Below are 21,024 nucleotides of genomic sequence, written 5' to 3'. Positions count from 1 at the left end.
GTTAGTCCATGTTAACTCAGTGCACTAACTAATGTGTAACGATCTTGGATGGTAATAAAACATTAGTAAATGTTAAACTTTGATTAATACATGCTGTGCACATATAGTTCATAATTAGTTCATGTCAGTAAATACATAAATGAAACCTTATTGTAAAGTGTGACCAAATAATTACATTGTTATAGCAAAAGTAGTTAAAATAAACTAACATGATTAAATTACACTTTTGACATGATTAAAACAAAGAAATATCCTTATTTGTTGCATCATCATTTTTGTAACAAAAAAAAATCATATTTAAAGAAATAATATTTAATAAAAAAACATTAATATTGCCCCAAAAAGTAGGTAACACCAGTGACAAAAAACTAGATGTGATCTTTATATAAATGTACAAAATAAATAAAAAAAAGCTGCATTTGTGTTTTCATAAAGTCAAAAGATAATAGATTAAAGTGTAAATGTTATAAAAAACATTACTTTTATTACTTTTTCTGTTGAATGACTCAACGTTTTTAACTGTTTTATTTATTTAAACCCTTTTTACTGTCTATGTAAACCCCAGCCTTCTCGCCATAAATGTAACGTCATTTAAAAACAAAGTTAGTGATTGGTCAAGAGTCTGCGTCACAGGAGGAGTCAACTGTGGTGTGAGGAAGTGTGTGTAAAGTATTCGGCACTGACAGCGCAAGAAAATAGCACGCTGCAACTTACAAAATGTGGTTCGCTGTCGTCGCAATTTTCTTGGCTTTAGTGGCCTTTTTGTATAGATATGTTGTGGGAAGTGGACCGAACCCTTTTGCGATCGACACACGAGAGCCCCTGAAGCCCATGGTGTTCGACCGAAAGCTGAAGAATAAAGTCCTGAAACAAGGTTAGTCATACTATCTGATTTAGGTTAGGTTTGTGTTTAGATAATACTATGAATAACAGTGTGCAACAATGTAACTTATTTAACCTGCTGAGAAATGAATATAAACCATTACACAATGTCTAACGTTAATGCTTTCAACTACGAACACCATTAAAATAATTACAAACCATTAATGTTTAACCATAAAGTCCAGTTCATTTGAATGATTTCGAGTGTCTTTTGGTCACAATCCATTAGGAATTATTATCTTTAGTGGTTTTAATATACACCCATAGAATGCAAAACTTCTCATTATAGACTTCTCATTATTATTGTTCCAAAATAAAGTCTGTAGGCTGTACTACGTTACTGACCTTTGAATATTTTGCTCTTTATGAAACATCTGTTGTGTAACCTACCGTACATGTGTTTCCATATCCAGGTTTCTTGGCCAGTAGGGTTCCTGAGGATTTGGATGCAGTAGTGGTCGGCAGTGGGATTGGTGGACTGGCAATTGCTGTCCTGTTGGCCAAAGTGGGCAAGAAAGTTCTGGTTCTGGAGCAACATGACCGGGCTGGAGGATGCTGTCACACCTTTAAGGAGCAAGGCTTTGAGTTTGATGTTGGTGAGATGGACTTTTGTACCTCAGCATACAAACCTGCAAAATAGTGCTGTTTGATCACCCAATAGGCATTTTTGTTGTGGTCTGATTGCCTCTTTTTTCAGGCATCCACTATATTGGGGAACTGTCGAATCACAAGCCGTTACGCTGTATTATTGACCAAATGACCAATGGGCAGCTGCAGTGGGATCCGCTGGAAAACCCCTTTGACAACGTGGTCATTGGTCCACCTGAAAACCGGCGCATATACCAAATCTACAGCGGCAGAAAACGCTACATGGACGAACTAAAGAAGTGCTTCCCAGGAGAGGAAAAGGCCATTGATGAATACGTGAGACTTTGCAAGGTGAGAAACAAGGATTGTGTTTAGTGGCTTTGACAAGGAAATATGAGGTTGTCTATCAGGTGTCAGTTGGGTGTTGGTTTAAATTTTTAAAAGGTTTTAGGTTAGCTCGAGCAATATTATTATTTTTGAAATATTTAACATTTGTGGAAATTGCTTTTTTATTGTAATACATTTTCTATGTAAATGTCTGTGTTGACAGCTGAATATTCAGGTACTACTTCATTATCACATTCTTCAGAAATAATTCTGTTAAGTTACTTAGGGCCAATCCCAATTCCTTAATTTACCAGTAATACTAAAATACTTACATTTTTGCACACAGCCAGTTTGCTGTATATGGTGTGTTCTGTAAAATGTTCATACCCCTTGACTTTAAGTGTGGTCCTGGAAAATACTTCCCTTTAGCCCTACACCTTAAAGCTAAAGAGTATTGGGACACCCCTACCCCTTCATGTGAATGCGCAAAATGAGAGGTAGGCAGGGCTAAGGGGTAGAATTGGTCTTTATTCAGAATACCTAAAAAGTGAAGTAAAAAGACAGCATTTATTTTAAATATAATTAATCTCTTTGACATTATAAACATATTTAATGTTGCATTTGATCAATATAAAGCCTCATTTAAAATGGAATGGCTACTTAATGGTAATGTAGTTTTATTTTTTCAGTGCTCTGGAATTCTAGAGTATTGTAATGCCTTAAGATAAGATAAATAAAAGGTGAAATCTTTATAACTATGCAGCTGATTGCATGACCTTTCCCCCACAATCATATTCACAGACAGGCACTTATCCGAGAGTGTTGTGATATCTAGGGCGAATGGGGACATTGCATGCTTCCACATGAACTAACAAACTATCGCCTCATAACTAGTTATGTTATTTCATGCTTTTATGATTGTTAATGCACAATTTAGTTATGCAGAAAGAATGGTCAGACCCAAAATTATTGCAAGGAGCTAACTGTGTTTTGAACTCCATTATATGTTTCAATATAGGTGTTTTGAACTCCATTATAGGTTTCAATATAGGTGTTTTGAACTCCATTATAAGCCTATAGATGTAAAGAAAAAAAAGTATGGATAAATTCTTATTTTTAAATTGCAATTATTTCGGAAAAAAGGGATTTGAAAGGGTTTTAGCACTTTCTTTCACCTTACCCTACTACGGTTTTATCTAGAGCAACAGATGGCAGTCTGTTTATTTACATGGAGAAAACGTGAAAATTAAATTTTTTGTCAGAAAACCTTCTTGTTCATTGCTATTTCTCAAGACCCAAAAGGCCTGGTTTGGACAAAGATATTTGTTGGGTCACAGTGTCTTTACCACTGGCCCAGAGGAAGTGCCAACAAGGTCCATTGAACTCCAGAAAGTGACCTTAGAAATTTGACCAGCTGTGGCATGCATGAGTATGCCTTTTGGAACAGCAGTAGAAATGCAACTAAATACAGTTTTTTTTTTTTCTTTATTAACAAAGACTGAAAGTCCACTTTGGTAGACACTTCACCCACTTTGGTTGGTTGACCTAAATACTTTGTGTCTGAGAGTCTTGGGTGTCGTTTTTATATATTTCAAAGAAACATGCATAAAAAGGATTCTGTCCTCTTTTTTTAAAAGAGTACCGTGTGTTTTGCACTTTGTGTCAATTCACAGTTTCATTTGAGTGTTTTGTGGTGGTAATTGCTCAGGGAACATGTAATTTCATTAGTGGAATTAGGAGTTGCCTTTTAGACTTGTGTTTTATAGACATTTTATCCCTTCTATCATCTTTTCTCCTATAAATGTGTGGTGCATTTAAAAAATACATTGCACAGATTTTTCTACAAGTGTTTTGTCCATCCACCTCCATCTATTTATGGTGGCATCTTTGGCATCACGATTTCGAAAAGCTCTGTCATTTTCTTGTCTTGCATTGGAAAGAAATAGACATAAATAACACTTGTTATCATCCTGTTTTAAAATCCAAAACATCATTTGATAAATGTCAAATCAGATGCAATATGTCAGCAAGTAGATCTGGAGGTTTAAGTTTTAGTCTGTAAATCACTCACAATGCCAGAAATATAGGCTGAACATCTGAGCTTACCAAAGTTTTTGGCTAAATGTTTTCCCAGATGCCAAATCTCCTGTAGTCTGAGCCTAGCGTTACTCAAACTCCCTTTTATTTTTACTCCTAAGCAATACCCAGTTTTAGGGAAAATATAAGTGTCATGAAGCTCAAAATGTAACTCTGATTCTTAATGCTTCCTTTCAGGAAGTTGGACAAGGTGTATGGGTTATGGTCCTGCTGAAATTTCTCCCGACCCCTATTGCAAATTTCCTGGTGCGCACAGGTCTGGCCAATCGCTTGACTTCCTTCTCTCGATATGCGTCCCGCAGCCTAACGGATGTGGTGAATGAGCTTACACAGAATAAGGACCTGAGAGCCGTGCTCTCCTACATCTTTGGAACCTATGGTGTGATCACCTGGCTTAACAGAAGATTTACATTTGTTGTTGAATGCAAATCCTTTCCATATTTGGTGCCAAAACTCTTTTTTTTTCTTTTAACAGGTAAAATACCCAAAGAAGCAAGCTTTTCCATGCACAGTTTGATTGTCAACCACTATATGAATGGTGCTTGGTACCCAAAGGGTGGTGCTACTGAGATCGCCTACCACATGATCCCCATTATTGAGAAGGCAGGAGGTGCTGTGCTTGTTAGAGCACCTGTAAACCGCATTCTCCTCAATGATGCTAAAGAGGCTATTGGTAACACTTTCCAAGACAACTTAGAATTTTAACACTGTTAAAGTTCATTCAACTCATAAATGATCTGTTTTTTGGCATTGATGCAGGTGTGAGTGTTCTGAAAGGACAGGAGGAAGTGCATGTACGAGCTCCCATAGTGATTTCAGATGCTGGAATCTTTAATACTTATGAATATCTCCTGCCCAAAGATGTGCAGACTATGCCTGGTGAGAGAGAGAAACTACATTTATTTTGCTTTTGATAGTTTTCAGTCATGTGACCTGTGCTGAAGCCTGTCGAGCTAAATAAACTGCTGTGATGGCAGCTCACTAGGATTTCCAGAGAAACACAGCACAAGTTGGTCAGATTATCTTTTGTTTCAAGCTACAGATATTTGGATCATATGTTAACAGAACAAAAAAGAGATATGAACACAAACTGTAAATTCTGGGCTTGTGCAATCCATATACAGCTGGGGTTCTCAACCTCTTTCACTGCGGGGCCCTCTTCTTTCTCCGAATAACTTTTGAAGGCTCACCTTTTTGACATGTTTTCTAAATTGTTTGGTATGAAATGCTCATTTAAACCTTTTTTTATTAACAAACATTTTTTATTATATTATATTATATTATATTATATTATATTATATTATATTATATTATATTATTTTATATTATATTATATTATATTATATTATATTATATTATATTATATTATATTATATTATATTATATTATAGAAAATATAATAAAATAAAAAAACATAATTTTATTTAAATTGAATTATATATACAACTAACAATATATCATATATAATTTTATTAATAAATGTTTTAAAAACATACACAGATTTAAAGAGAAACACAAGTCAATAGGGATATTGCAAACGACCAGCTTCTGCTCTAAACTGGACTGACTGAATATCTACTATTGTGTCTACTATTGAATACAGACAAATGTAAAATACAGTAAAACACCCTTAATCTGTTGAAACGGAATATGTGAATATATTAAATAGTTCACACAAAAATACACAAAGAAATGCTTTCACTTTCATTTTACGCTTACAGTAGTTTGTGAATGAACAGACTTACGTGTGCGTGCTGCAGAAGCGATCATGAGTCTGTTTTTGTGCTGAGTTTGAAGTAATCAGTCAGAGAACAGGAGAAAGTGCATTACTTTGATCATTTTAATATAGCATATTATAATGAAATCCAAAAATGATGCTATAATATTGAGAGTTAACTTTAATCTCGCGGCCCACCTGTAGGATCACTGAGGCCCACTAGTGGGCTGTGGCCCACCGGTTGGGAATCCCTGATATATAGCACCCTTACTATATTTTAGTCATAAAAGAACCTTATGGTCCCTGCCCTTAAAATTTGACAGTTTTTACTCCTATCTTGTGGAGAATACCTCAGCAATTTAGATTTATGTAAAGTAATGACAGTTATAGGTTCTTTTATATTAGGATGGTTCAAGTGGGAGATTGCAAAGGCATTGTTTTACCACTTTTTATGAAGTCACATAAGAATTATGAATTAAAGAAGAAAATTGTCATAAAGCTTCACATTATGGATTGTTTATTATTATTATTATTACTGATGTGAATTGACAACCTTTTTGAGTGTTGTTTTTATTCTCATCCTCTACAGCAATTCAGAAACAGTTGAGTATGCTGCAGCATGGAGACAGTGGTCTCAGCATTTTCATTGGCCTGGATGGGACAAAAGAGGAGTTGGGCTTAAAAGCAGACAATTACTTTATCTACCCTGAGAACAATATAGACGAGCTGTGAGTGCAAATTTACCAGTCCTGAATAAACTAAAAGTGCTCTGTTTATTTGTATACAGATTTTCATTTTGTGTTCATGTCTGCTGTTATTCCAGGTTGGAAGATTATAGGAGCGGAAACAGGGAAGAATCTGCTAAAAAGAATCCTCTGATTTTTGTGGCCTCACCCTCTGCCAAAGACTCAACCTGGCCAGAAAGAACACCAGGTAAAGAGACAAACTAAAGATAAATCAATGCCCTGTTAACATCTGGAACTGTTATCAAATAGACAAAGTTGTGTGTTGTTATAAATGGGGTATGTAGCTTGTCCATATCTAGAAATCAGTAATCAAATCAGCTATCCACTATAATAACTGACAGTTCTGCTTGCTAAATCCAAATATTCTTCGCCTGCAGGTAAATCCACCCTGACTGTTGTTAGTTTTGCTAACTATGAATGGTTTGAAGAATGGAAAGATGACAAAGTGAAGAACAGAAGCACAGATTATAAGCAGTTGAAGGAGTTGTTCATCAATTACATATTAGAGGCAGTGACTGAGATCTATCCGAAGATCAAGGACAGGGTATAAACTCTCCAAACTGGAATTTTAACTCTAAATTGCAAATATTTCATGCACTTATCTTGTTTTCTCTTTGTTTTTCTCCATCTGTCTGTTTGTAGATTGAATATGTGGATGCAGGCACCCCAATCACTAATCAGCATTACATTGCCGCACCTAGGGGAGAGATTTATGGCGCTGATCATGGAATTCCTCGCTTCAGTGCTGAACTGAATGCCACCATTAGAGCACAGACACCCATTAAAAACCTCTACCTTACAGGTGAGTGTTAAAAGTGGTGTTTAGAATGATGATAACTTCAGGTTAAGCCCATTTAAAATGGTTAAAGTATCATAAAACACAAAATTACAGATATTAACAGATCTCTTTGTATTGTACATCATGGTTTTTTCCAGTCAGTGTAATTCTAATTGAAAAAGCAGTTTATTTTAAACTTTTTCACAGTATGTACATCTTCAAGACTTAAAGGTGCCATATAATGAATACTTGGATATACCTTGGCGTAGCTTAATAATAAGTTTCTAGTGCATTGCAATAGCATACAATGGCCCTCAAACATCATTGTTTTTATCATTCCCCTTTAAATTTGTGTTCACATCAGATGATATGACTGGAATATGGATATGTCAGCAAGTCACACATCTCCATTGAAAATAACAAACTTGCGCGAACTAGAAAAGATGAGAATTTGTTGACAAAATGGGTTGTGGATCTATTCCTTCTCAGTTTGCGGGTTCTTCACTGGGCCATTTGCCTGTCTCAAAGAAGCAAATACTGTAATGCTGTTATGACAAACACTTTAGTGAGATTGTGTGCACTAAGGGTGATGTTTTAATGTAGTATGTAAGTATGTAAGTGTGTAATTATAAAGTATGTATTTGTAAAGTGCAATTTTTGTGTATGGCCATACACCCCAAATGCTTCACAATCTTGAGGGGGTTCTCTCCACACCACCTCCAGTGTGCAGAATCCATTTGGATGATGTGACAGCAGCCACAGGGCCTATGGAGAGATTTGACCAGGACACCAGGGTTACACCTCTACTCTTTATGAGAAGGTTTAATGAACACAGAGAGGTTTAACGTCCAAAAGACAGTGCTCACTGACAGTATAGTGTCCCCTTCACTTTACTGGGGCATTAGGACTCACACAGGCTGCAGATTAAGATTAAGGTTGTTGCCAGATCGGATATGGATGCGTCCGAAAGTTAACAAAATTTGTTTTTATTATTGATGAAATTTCCCATTTATTGTATTTCATTAACGTCTACTACCACCCCACCTCTAAACCCAACCGTCACAGTAATGTAAAAACAGTAGTTGTACCGAGTATTATTTATGTTATCTATTAAATTACTCAATAAATTGTATTTTTTAACCCTACCCCCACCCTAACCCTAAACTCAACCGTCACAGTACTGTAAAAATATTAATTATTGTTATACAGTGTCATTAAAAAATATGATATAGACTATATCTCTCACTAACACCACTTCCAACAGCAACCTAGTTTTCCCATGTGGTCTCCCATTCAGGTACTCATCAGGCTCAGCCCTGCTTAGGTTCAGTGGTTAGCCTCTCTTGGGCTACAGGGTGAAATGGCTGTGGCTATATATAATGTATCAAAAGAGAATGTTTTTTTTTTTGCTTTAAAGGAATTTCTGCATTGCTTAAATTCTCTACAGAGCTGAGTTTTTGGCACAAGTAGTTATTACTTCTCTTTGTGAAGTAACCAGTATATAACATTATTTGGCGAATGGCTTATATTAATTATAAGCAAAATAAGCATTAAAAGTTATTAAAGACCAAACAGTGGTTTCACTTTCTCCTCATTCAGTCTCTTTAATGAAAGTCCAGGAAACCAATTTAGAAGAAACATAAATCATTGTAAATATAAATTTATGAGTTAAATATTTTGATACGAAAGATTTGGTCTTTTCTTCATTGATTTATTCATAGATTAACCAATGCTTTATCGGTTTAGAATGATAAGAGGATGAGCAATTGTTGACACAACTATCCTGTTCACTTTAATGTACTGTAGGTTTGTGTATTATAGTTTTACAGTTGTATTTTTGTGTTTGCGGTTTAAAATGGTCAAAAATCTCTGCCAGTAAAGGTTCTGAGATTTCTAGGTTGTCCCTTTTCTTTTTTCAAATGTGTTTTTCGCTTGCAGGTCAGGATCTGATGTTGTGTGGTTTTGCTGGAGCGTTGACAGGAGCTCTGACTTGCGGTTCTGTCATCCTGAACCGGAATCTACACCTAGAAGCCTTCAGTCTTGCCAAAAGAGTCCAAAATGGCAACAACAAGAAGAAAACATAAAGATCAGTATTACATAATCTTGGTAGTCATTCATATCACGTATGGCTCTCGAGAAGGAGAACAAAGAGAGAACCTGCATTATTTTTAAAGAAATGAACCACTGCCTAGTGCCTACAGTAACAATACACTGCAGAGCCTTACCGGTATAACACACAACTCTAATCTTTCATCTACTTCTTAAATCAAGGGAAATACGTCAGTTGATTCAATAAATGGACTTACTGAAATAATAGAATTATTTTTGTAAATAAAAAAGTGTTGATTAAAAAATTCCAGTTTTCTGAAATCCAATTAACTTTTTTAAATGTAATTGAATATTTTTAAGCAAGCAGAAGTAATGCACTTGGTACTGTGTATTTTTTGTTTTTAACTAACTGAGCATGAACTAAAATGGTGTCTTTTGATTTTAATTATTGTGGCTCTACAGTGGGTCATATGTCTGTATTCAGGGAATTTCATGCAGATGTAAGATGAATGCAACTTCACATTTACATGTGTGCTTCCTTTTTAGGTTGCTGTGATTTTTTTCAGACTTGTACACTAAATGTGCTAATTCAATGGATGCTTGTGCATACCGAATAAACATTTTAACTTGAACAACAAATCATTGTGGGTTTCTGCTCTTACATCAAGGGGGCACTGTGACGTCTGGATTGAGGCTTGTCAAAATGGCAGATAGTGCATTTAATAAATAATCAATTTACGTTAACTTCTGTTATTAACAAATATCCTAAAATACTTTAGTAAATTATTATTAAAATCCAAATTCTGTTTTTATGTGACATGAGAGTTACATGAGTTTGGCAGAGTAGTGCTATTTATGTATTTTTTATACAATATTAAATTTGTCAACATTAGCATTGCATAGATGTAAATATTTTAATCACATAAGCAAATTATTATTTTTTTCTTTTTTTAAACGAGAAGGGGAAATTCAACACAAAAATCACAGCTGTTCATTGGTTGGAGGTATCTCGCACCCCTGCCTGCGTCGCGAGGTTTTATTAAAGTCATGGCAAACCACGCGTTTTAATCGTGTCAGTAATCCAGATTAGTAGACAATTCTCTAATCATTTCACTAATACATTTAATGTCCATGCTTAAGGTTTAATAGTGGATTGCCACGCAAGGTAAGTTCCTATTTATTACGGTACCTAATTCCAGTTGCACACCGTGCACGCTCATCAGTTTTAATTATGATACATAGTCAATAAACACGATGTTATCATGATGTATAGACGGAAAGGATTTCCCATCATTGTCAGTCGATCCATGTGTAATTTATACCAATAAATATCTTGTTACGTCAAGTCAAAATTATTAATATTTGCACAAATTTAAACGAAAAACACTGTCAGTAGCAGTCCTTTAGATTTATCAGAATCCAAAACTTATAATCGTTAGGATTTAGTACTTATACATTAATTATCTTTTTAATATATTTTCGGTTATAACTATAACCAGTGTTGTTACTTAAAAAAAAAGTATTTAATTAGTAATTGCATCATTATAATAGTTTTTAAAAGACTTTTATAAGTAGTGTAAGTCATTACACTACATAAAATCTCAATGCATTCAGAAATTAAACGTTTTACTTTAAATTTGAGTCAAACAGGGCTTTAGCTTTATGAAACATTTTATATTCTTAATTCATTTCAAATTCTTACATTTCTTAAGCAAATGTGACCTAACGAATGTAACCTTTTTTTCAGTTTAATATAATGAAAGTACATTATAAACAACTGTAGTTAAACGACCTTAAATTTTTCAGTAATCCCTTACTTACCCTTTTATTGGTCATTTACAAAAAATACACAAGTAATTACACCCAACACTGATTATAACACAATCTGCTAAAGCTTGATATGTGCCTGGCTTTTTTACTCTCTATATTTCTGTATGTTGCAGTGTCTGTCACAGACTGACTGGGTTGATCTGAATTTAAGATGGCTGACAGCTGGTGGGAGAACTCAGATTATGAAATTCTGGCAGAAATCGGCCAGGGTGCCTACGGGAAAGTGTACAAAGCCAGAGAGAAGCGTGAGCAGCAGCGCCTGATAGCAGTGAAGAGACTGAACATCCCAGAAGAACCTGAGTCCGGCATACCTCAGTTCATGATTCGAGAAGTGGCTCTTCTGCGCAAAATAGAGCACTTCAACCATCCCAACATAGTCAAGTGAGTACTGGAACTATCGAAATACCACAAAGGTACCGAAATGTCAGTTTTTCAGACCATTATGACGTCTCTCCTTAGGTTGATGAGTGTTTCGGCAGGATGGCAGAATCATAAGTTTGACATGACGCTGGTGTTTGAGTATATCGATCAGGATTTGACCACATTTCTCAGTAGGGCTTCAGAGAAAGGCCTTGCAAAGGACAAAATAAAGGTTTGTATGTTCATTCATTCATTCATTAATTAATAAATTAATTCATTCATTCAGAAAAACCAGACAGCCACTAGCCTGTTTAGAGCTGAAACTGGTTAAAACTGGTATAATCTACATCCAAATCACTTTAGCCATAATTAACACAGAGCAAATAACAATATGAACAGTTGTTTACAATTCTTCAAGAGTCCAGGTCCACTCAAGAGGTCTCCATGACCTCTGACCTGGCTGGGTAGATCCTGAGGAAACAAATGTTTTGGCATAAAGAAAAGCAATTACACACATATTATTCCAGTTTTACTCTGAAGTGGGATGACACTAAGGTCATCATATAATCTAGGCTCTTAAACATTCTACTTATTATTAATAATCATAAAAACATACAGTAGGAAAGGATATGTGTTACTCCATACTGGAGCGGACATCCATGATAAAATCCATGCTATCACCGATCAACAGTTAGCTGGAATATATTACGCATGCTGTCACATTGTATAGTATAAATGACAGACCATAGCTCGGACTGATGTGTTTTACACTTGTGTATGCAGGATGTGATGCGTCAGCTGCTCAGCGGTCTTGATTTCCTCCACACCAACTCCGTCATTCACCGGGACCTGAAGCCTGACAATGTGCTGGTGAGCAGTCGAGGGGAAGTCAAGATTGCAGACTTTGGTTTAGCCAGGATATATACCTACCGCATCGCCCTCACTCCATGTGTATGCACCTCTCATTCACTTTTACTACAGTATGTGTTGTGGTGGTCGTGAGATCTTGCATGCAACGTATTTGTATGTTGTGTTTGTGTGTAGGTTGTGACTTTGTGGTACAGAGCTCCAGAAGTCCTGCTGCAGTCCAGTTACATGTCTTCAGTGGACATGTGGAGTGCTGGGTGTATCTTTGCAGAGCTGTTTCTCTTAAGGTGGGAGTCAGACATTCTATTGGAGTCAATAATATACTTTAATAATTGGAAGGATGCGTTAAACAGACCAGATATGAGAGTACATAGTAACTATAATGTTACAGAAGATTATATGAATTATTTATTTCAAATAGATGCAGTTATTTGTAGATTTTTGTGCATAAAAGTTTCCTGAAACAAAATGCATCATAGTTCCACACACACACTGCAATAATAGGAAAGGATCATGTGACTGAGTACTGTGACATGAAGAATAGAGTAATAGATTTGAATTTCAGAATATATTCTGTAGAAAAGAGTTGTTTTAAATAGATGTAGATTTCCTATTACAGTGTTACGATTACACTGTACGTTTGATCAAATACATGAAGCTTTTGTTAGTAAAAGAGACTGTATATTCATAGTCAACAGTTTTGTAGATGTTTCATATTGTCTATTTGCATTAATTGAGCTCACCTTGTTCACCTGCATGTTATGTAGTTTGGGTCACATTTTTATTTGCCTTGATTAATTATATTTATGATTTTGAGAATATCAAGCAAGTTTGCGTTTGCTTTAGTTTAATATTTGGATTATAAGTGACATAAAGGATTTATCTTTGTTTTTCAACTTTTTGGCAGGCCTTTGTTTCGTGGGTTCACAGAGATCCAACAGCTGCAAAAGATCTTTGAGTAAGTCAAAAAAGTTTATGTGTGGTTAATGTTAATTGGATTAATTTAAACTAGTTAGTCCCTGATTTATCGACACAGCAGACTAAATCGCCTTGATTAAATTGAACAAAATAAAATAATAAATAAACCAAAATCATCACACTGCCACTATTGCTCTGAAAAAAAGAGATTTAAGACATCAGTTTGACCTACATGCTCTTTATCAGGTCACACAGGAAATACAAGAAAACTTTGGCTGTATCTTTTTAACAACATCACAAAGAAAAACAACAATAATCCTAATTAACCAATCAACAGGGCCCAGATTTCCAAAAGTAATCCAGTGGAATTTCCCATAGTATCTAGATGCAGCCTTTATGATGCAAGTTGAGATTGCAGCACTCTGCGATACAATGTCACACACAATGCACTCAAATGGAGTGAGTGGCGTCACTGTAAGGGGTAGGGTTAGGGATGGGGTTGTGTGAGCCCATTAAAAAGCATTGGATGCAGCTCAGATTGCACTGCACCAGGTCTGCATCCAGATCCCTCTCGGAAATTTGGATCAAATCTTGGAAATGGGTTTTTCAAATGTAACGGGGATTTTGAATTAAGATCAGACCATGTCATCAAATCTTACATTTGATTTAGATCAAACCTGCCCTTTGGGTTAGTCAAAATTTTGATCTCAGACTGGGATCAATTTAATCCAAAAAACAAAACAGGATTATGATGATCCCACCAGAAGGGTGAATTCAGTTGATTTTTGAACCAATTAAAACATAAAAAGTTGTATTTTTAAGTGAACAATCACAAACTTAATGGTTAGTGATGATATAAATTCCATTATAAACAGTATGAAGCCTATATTAAGCATGTCACATCTAATGAGATATGGTAAACAACGACAACAAAACAATGTCAAAGCAGTATTGTATTAGAACAAATTATAATAAATAAATATGTAAAATAATTGTTGGTTACAATGTGTATGTTTCTTGACATTAAATCAAACTGGCTGTTTAAAAGGGCACATAGTTTACCACTTTTTTATGATTAATATTTATATTATGGTTATTCTGAGTGTGCCAGTTTAGGTTCAGTTTAACACACAGTTCAGATGTTTTTACTATAATGTGTTCAGAAGTCTTATGTTGTGGGCTTGTACACAGCTCGCTGTGTACACGGGAGACCGCAATCCTACGTCAAGTTGCGGTCAGTCTGAAAAACAGCTCCAATTGGTCCACTGTTTTTATGTTGTTAAATTAAAATTAAAGGGACTTATTAATTAAGTTATTAATTAAAAGGACTGTGTGTGTTTATATCACCCCAATATGACGGTCTATACACTATACTTGCACACATGTCTTTCCAAACAGCTTGAAAAGTAGATTTTTCACCATAGGTGCCCTTTAATGGGACTGGTAATTTGCCTACCTGCGGTTCTTTGGTAAGCCAGTAGGCTACATGGTGGTTTCTTTTAAGGCTCTGGTAAACTGGGTTTGGTAATCCTGAAATTTGGTATTTGGATGATCTAAACCCAATGTTCTTTTAAAACACTGTCATAAACGTACGATGGATCAGTTAATCCGGGATAGCAAAACTTGGGATTTCCAATACTGGACCGGTTTGATCCAGATTAAAGTAAAAAAATAAAAACTGGACCCAGATGATCTGCACAAAAATCAAGAATGTATAAAGTGGGGAAAACTTAACAAAAATGTATTCAAATCAAATTCTAAACGTAATCCTCTGGGTGTTAGGGCATTTAACATGTATATATAAAAAGTAAAATCAATTTCATTCATAAACTACACCCTTTATTATTTGTGATCCTGTATGTTTTCCTTCTCACAGGGTAATTGGCTTGCCGGGTAAGGAGGACTGGCCTATGGAAAGCCCAGTCTGCTACAGTCCTGCCTTGGTTGAAAAAAAACCTGCAACACAAGTGCTGGCCAGCCTTACCCCTGAGGAGAATGGCTTACTGTCTGTATGTGTTGCTAATTTATTTTCATATGGAGAGTGATTTTAGCCACTGGTGCTTATACTTGCATTACTTTTCCATACAGCAATTTTTGGCATTCAATCCAGTTCATCGCATCTCTGCCTGTGAAGCTTTGGCCCATCCTTACCTGGCAGTCCGCAACTCTGAAGATAAATGACAGATGAGTGAAGAGGGTGGAGTTACATGATTAGGCCCCTGCAGGCTGCAGGCTGGCATGCACTGAGAATTATTCTGCCACAAAATATAGATAATGACTTAAGTGAAGTCCAATCCTTAACCCACAGATCACGCTTTTTCCTCCTAATTTCTTAAACTAAAGGCACAAGCATTCCTGGTGGAGATTGAAAACATCTCTGAGGCTCTCTGATGATAAACAGATGCACTTATAAAATATTTTTGGAGCATATATCCATGTTTTTGCATAGGTGATAAATGAGGATTTGTATTTTCTTAATAGTGACTTAACTAATAATGACATTTGTGTGTATGTTACTGCACAGTTGGTTGTTTGACAGGTACGTTTACTGTTTTCAGTTAGTTGTTTTTGAGAGCTGACTTTTGATAGTGTGGTCATATTTTGAGTTTGTTTTGCCTTCATTTGGAAGTGTTTTTAAGAGGCAGGTCGTGTTTGAGGTTCTGAGCAAATAGTTTGACGTTTTGTGTTTTCTGTTGTTGATGAATTTAAGGTAAACACAAGCGAGAGCCAGCAATAGTTTTGTTGTTGAATTGGCTGAGACCCTGAGTAGTTATTATGAACTCTCAAATAAATACAAATATTTTACATTTGTGTTTGAATGCACATTAGACTGTTCTGTTAGTAATAAAACTGCCATTTAAACATTGTTTGCTACTAATCTTTGTGATCACTAGTAAAGAATTTCCATTTTATTATTCATTAGAGAGCCAACAAAGCGTCTTTTTGACCATAGTTGTTGGGAGGTGCCCACAAGAGGGCAGCCATGCCAAAGTAAAGCTGCGTTTGTTTCAAAAGCACATGGCTCAGTCCCATGGAATGACATCTGCTGTTCCCAAGAATTCTAATACAGACAGGTCAGCGAGTCCATTAATTATTTATGCTAAATTTCCATTTAGTTTAAAATGTATTGTGTGTCCTAATAACATCAGTTTTGCTCTTACTGTCACCTGTCAGCTCAGATTCCTAAATGTGTTAATAACCAAAGTTTTTTTTCTTCTTGTTTATGTGCTATTTTCTCATTTTACACACATCTATAACCTTTTCCTAAGATGTGTCCACACTTAGCAGGTTTAGTTCTATTTTAATAAAGAACTCTGGGTAATCTGAGAGGGCACTAAACAAGCGGACTGAGACCACTAAAATCATCTGTACTGAAATATGAATAGATGAAAGACATCTAAAATGAACCAAAACGGGACAGGATACCATAAAAAGCCCAGTATCAAACACTGCTAACCTTTTTTTTTTTGTAATTTCTTTTGCAGTTTTGACTCCTGAATTCTGTTAAGTTACAAAACAAGGTACATACAAAATTCGAGCTTACACAAAAAAGACAGTAATAGTAAGGATTATAGTAACTTAACAGATCAGGTTAAAAATTATTATAAACGCATATAAACATAAAAAAAAATAAAAATAAACAGACGTACATAAATAACACAAAAACAGCAAAAGGAAAAAAAAAAACTTTTGTATCTATAATTTTCAAATAATTATAATAATAATCCAGGAAACCATCAGAGACAAACAAACATATATAAAATATAAAAGATGAAACATAAAAATAGAAATAAATTGGAATAACAAAATAAGTTAAATACAGCAAAGTTTACAGCATTTCTACATCCAATGATTTATAAAATTATCAAGGGATTAAAAAATGTGTTATGATTATTGATACACACCTTTTTGCTTTTCAACAGTCGATTCAAAAGTCGATTCAAAAAACAATGTGGGAGATGATTTAGCAAATTTCTGTTTGTGTATGTAAATAAAAATTTTGCCAATAAAATAAAAAGATTAACAATATATTCAAGACTTTTGTTGAAGTTGTTTTAATATTAAAATTTAAATCTTTTAATGTCAAATAATAACTACGTTTTTTTTAAATAATGTCAGGGTAACAATAACAACATCAAACAAATTTGTTACAAAGGTTGTGACATGAGTTTTACAGAGAAGTAAAGCATGAAATAGGCACATACAAAAAGAAAATAAACTAAAACAGAACAACTAATAATATAAAAACGTGTTTAGAAAAAAAAGGAAAATAAGTTAACACTTCTAATAGCTTTAAGATTTTTAGAGGCAGCAATAATTTTAATGTACTGTTGAAGATCCTTTTCAAAATCAATAAAACAAGGTATGCGAGAATTTACAGCGGTGTATATGGAATTTAGCAAGAATTAAAATGAGATTAATAATGAAATATTCCTTACTTTTATCATCGGCAGTATTGAAACCCAACAGGATATTCTTAAAAGATAACAAGAATCCCGGTAATATTTAGCGATGAATAACCAATGAAAGTTTAATCCAATATTATAAGTAAGTTTTGTCTTTTTCTATGTGGGTTGCGTGACGTCATACACAATTGTGACCCATGTGGACAGCAATGTCTCCCTTAAACGAATACATTTGCAGTTTTTTTTCTTAATTAGCCAAAAATACTGAGTGCGACCTTAAGTGGCTATTTAATGGACTGAGCTATGGCCCCTTGCAAAGGAATGCTGCCCTGGTGGTGCCGGGTATTTTTATCTCTCTCTCTCTCTCTCTCTCTCTCTCTCTCTCTCTCTCTCTCTCTGTGTCTCTCTCTCCCCGTGTGTGTGTGTGCTCACCCTAAAAGGTATTTTCGCACTCTCTCATTGGCCCTTTGGGCTGTGTGAGTGTGTGTGCGCGGCTGTCAAAGCTGATCCGAGCGCACAGCTGATCCACCCTCACATCGAGTAAGTACCGTCATTCATTTCTACCCTCACATTTACTTCGAATTTTAAGAAAAACAACGGTCATATTTCTTCACTGTAAAACTAAGCCACATATGATCAACGTTTGTGTATATTTTCTAAAGTTGATTTGTCTTTACACTTCAAAACATTTTAGCGTCTGTATGTAACTCGCTGGATATGGCGTTCAGTGTAAAAGTATAAAAATAGTTTGTTGTGTCGCGGATCTTGAAGGAGAAATATGATAGAAATACGCTGTGCTGTTCACCAGATATCTGCAAACTGTACTTGCAACTATTTTCAGCGCTACCAACGCACCTGTACACCTCAAACTCAATAACTCACTTCAGGTTCTCAAAGGAGAAGAGATATATACACGACCGTGAACTCAAATAAGAGCCACTGTTTAATAGAGAAACTGTTAATTGTTAATGTGACACACTATTTTCATTTTGTGGTTGTCTGCATTTTCTTACCAGATTGATAAGCAGTACTGTTACAGATTGGATAAATACGTCTGTAATAACACATCACTTTAATTTTATATTATTGTGCAAAGTAATAGTGTTTATGTATTCTATTACTAATCCTACAATGCTTTCAAATATTTTTTTGTGAAAAATTGTAACTACAATAACTATTTTAATATGTTATTATATCATTATGCCATTTAAAGGTGATATTGAATGAATAGTTATTGCAATGTCTGCTGTTATTAATATGTTTAGGTGCTGCATTATATTGTGTATTATAACACATTATGATTACTGTAATATACAGTATGTTCAGCCTGAAGTGTTTCATGTTTTTATTGAATGTTTGAAAGATATGCATGTTATTTATCAGTGAACAATTATAACCATAATGGCTAATGGTCCGTGAATTGTTCTGCCATGAAATGTGTGTGTGTGTGTGTGTGTGTGTGTGAGTGAGTGAGGAGGATCGACTAGCTTACTTGACCTGTGTGTAATGTGTGAATGTAACCGAGGTCAAAACCTATGCATTTCTATCATCCGGTACAATTTTTTAAAATTTATGTTCCTTTAGGCTGCTGGTTAGCATTTTAAACATTTTGTTGTTGTGCTCGTCGTACAACTTGTCTTAAGACTATTACCATCTGTCATGACCGTGTTAGATATAACCTTGACTCTGCATTATCTGATCATAGCTCAGGATGGGGTCGAGCTCTGAATCTCATCTTGGCCTGTAAGTCCATGAGTTTGCTCTGCTTTCAAGCCTTGTGAGGTAACAGAGCAGAATGACTGATCTTGTCAGAAGATGTAAATACGGAGCCATGCAAATTAGGAGACTCATAGAATGTGCTATATGTGTATATATATTTATAAGTCATTAATGTGCTGGACATTTACAGACAAAAAAGAGGTGTGATTTTTACATTTGACCAATATTTAATTTATTTTCATTTTCATTCATTTTCGGCTTAGTCCCTTTATTAATCTGGGGTCGCCACAGTGGAATGAACCTCCAACTTATCCAGCATATGCAAATAAATTTTATGCAGCCAATGGGCTTCCAGCTGCAACCCAACACTAGGAACATACACACTCATTCACGCACATACTCTACGGACCATTTAGGTTACCCAATTCACCCATAGCACACGTCTTTGGACTTGTGGGGAAAACCGGAGCACCTGGAGGAAACCCACGCAATCACAGGGAGAACATGCAAACTCCACACAGAAATGCCAACTGACCCAGCCGAGGCTCAAACCAGCGACTTTCTTGCTGTGAGGTGTTCATGCTATCCACTGCGCCACTGTGACACCCTTATTTTAATTTATTTTCATTTATTTATTCATTATATTCTGTTTTACTTTATACTCATTCATACTTTTTTGGTTATCAGTTGTAAAATAAATAACAGCCAACAGAGTTAGGCTTTCAATCTGCTTGTCTGTGTTGCTTGTTTCTGTTCGACTGTCTGTGTTTGCATTTGTAGGCATTTAAATGGCACTTTTCAATTAGTTCAGGGTGTCCGCCGGGTCTTAAAAAGTATTAAAAGTTGATAAATCAGTGTAGAGAAATGTAAGGGACTTAAAAAGTATTAAACGTTTTAAATGCTATTTTGCAAGGTATTACATTTTTATAAAATTTTTGATTCTACAATGTATGGTTGTATGCTAAAGTTTGCCTGAATATAAATCTGCGAATATCAGGATGCTCTGTAGTTTATGAAATTACTTATCACGCTGCTTTGTTTACTGCAGTAACCAGAGCAACACATTTTTTTTTACTGCAGTTCTATAGGCGCCAACCTGCCAATTTTGCTAGATTTAATATATTTTCTTAAAATTTAGTAAATAAATTGTAAGTTAAAATCTCGCCAGTGTTTCTGGTTGAGGAGTGGTAAAGGTCTTAAAATGTATGGAAAGTTTTAAAAAAGACTTGAATATGACAATGAGTTCACTGTACTCAAATGGCCTCCACAGTCACCAGATCTCAATCCAATATAGCACCTTTGTCGGCTGCACATCCAATATTCGCATCATAGATGTGCAGCCGACAAATCTGCCGAAACTGTGTGAGGCTATCATGTCAATATGGACGAAAAATGTTTCCAGTACCTTGTTAAATCTATGCCATGAAGGAATAAGGCAGTTCTGAAGGCAAAAGGGGTCCAACCCAGTACTAGTAGGGTGTACCTAATAAAGTGGCCGGTGAGTCTAATTATGCTCGCAATTGGTGAAAAGTCAGTCAGTGCATCTGAAGTAGACATTTGAAGTTTTTTGGCCATTGTCAATATATAATGTCTACAGGTTTACATATATATATATATGTGTGTGAATAAGAATGTATGGGTGTTTCCCAATGATGGGTTGCAGCTGGAAGCTGCATAAAACACATGCTGGATAATTTGCCGGTTCATTCTGCTGTGGCAACCATTGATTGATAAAGGGAC

General features: G+C 35.3%; 3 protein-coding genes across 53 annotated transcripts in view; all 3 read left to right on the top strand.

Moving 5' to 3' along the window:
* Positions 1-675: 675 nt before the first annotated feature.
* Positions 676-9,818, top strand: retsat.2 (retinol saturase, tandem duplicate 2). Its single transcript, NM_001015061.2, is given in 11 exon segments — positions 676-874; positions 1,296-1,478; positions 1,580-1,821; positions 4,072-4,273; positions 4,370-4,567; positions 4,654-4,773; positions 6,201-6,339; positions 6,435-6,544; positions 6,735-6,901; positions 7,000-7,159; positions 9,074-9,818. Coding segments are annotated over 11 exon segments (1,824 nt in total). The 5' UTR covers positions 676-717; the 3' UTR covers positions 9,220-9,818.
* A 13-nt stretch (positions 9,819-9,831) lies between these two features.
* cdk21 (cyclin-dependent kinase 21) lies at positions 9,832-16,026 on the top strand. 2 transcript variants are annotated; one of them, XM_087245028.1, is made up of 8 exons: positions 9,832-10,349; positions 11,128-11,395; positions 11,474-11,606; positions 12,158-12,325; positions 12,419-12,528; positions 13,149-13,199; positions 15,036-15,164; positions 15,248-16,026. In XM_087245028.1, the coding sequence occupies exons 2-8, from the start codon at positions 11,166-11,168 to the stop codon at positions 15,345-15,347; spliced, it is 921 nt and encodes a 306-aa protein (XP_087101154.1). In that variant the 5' UTR covers positions 9,832-10,349; positions 11,128-11,165; the 3' UTR covers positions 15,348-16,026. The 2 variants fall into 2 exon arrangements, with proteins under 2 accessions (XP_087101154.1, XP_087101155.1); XM_087245029.1 differs by having other exon boundaries at positions 9,845-10,349; positions 15,036-15,168.
* A 2,051-nt stretch (positions 16,027-18,077) lies between these two features.
* Positions 18,078-21,024, top strand: part of svilc (supervillin c) — a 57,934-nt gene continuing 54,987 nt past the window's right edge. For 26 of the 50 annotated variants that reach the window (XM_087244978.1, XM_087244967.1, XM_087244966.1 and 23 more), the window contains exon 1: positions 18,078-18,105. The gene's annotated coding sequence lies outside the window, so the exon portion shown is untranslated. Of the gene's footprint in view, positions 18,106-19,270; positions 19,348-21,024 lie in introns of all 50 variants that reach the window. The other 24 variants (XM_087244970.1, XM_087244965.1, XM_087244961.1 and 21 more) reach the window with 2 other exon arrangements.

The sequence above is a fragment of the Danio rerio genome, chromosome 3 (assembly GCF_052040795.2).
Source record: "Danio rerio strain M-AB ecotype USA chromosome 3, GRCz13ab, whole genome shotgun sequence".
In the NCBI taxonomy this organism is placed as follows: Eukaryota; Metazoa; Chordata; class Actinopteri; order Cypriniformes; family Danionidae; genus Danio; species Danio rerio.
Note: the sequence above shows the minus strand (reverse complement) of the source record. Positions and strands in the feature narration are given on the sequence as shown.

Bases quoted from the DNA above. Each gene is read 5' to 3' on its own strand.
- cdk21 (XM_087245028.1), top strand. From the start codon at position 11,166: ATGGCTGACAGCTGGTGGGAGAACTCAGATTATGAAATTCTGGCAGAA. The intron at 11,607-12,157 runs GTTTGTATGTTC...TTGTGTATGCAG, and splicing joins TTGCAAAGGACAAAATAAAG to GATGTGATGCGTCAGCTGCT. The intron at 15,165-15,247 runs GTCTGTATGTGT...TTTTCCATACAG, and splicing joins CCTGAGGAGAATGGCTTACT to CAATTTTTGGCATTCAATCC.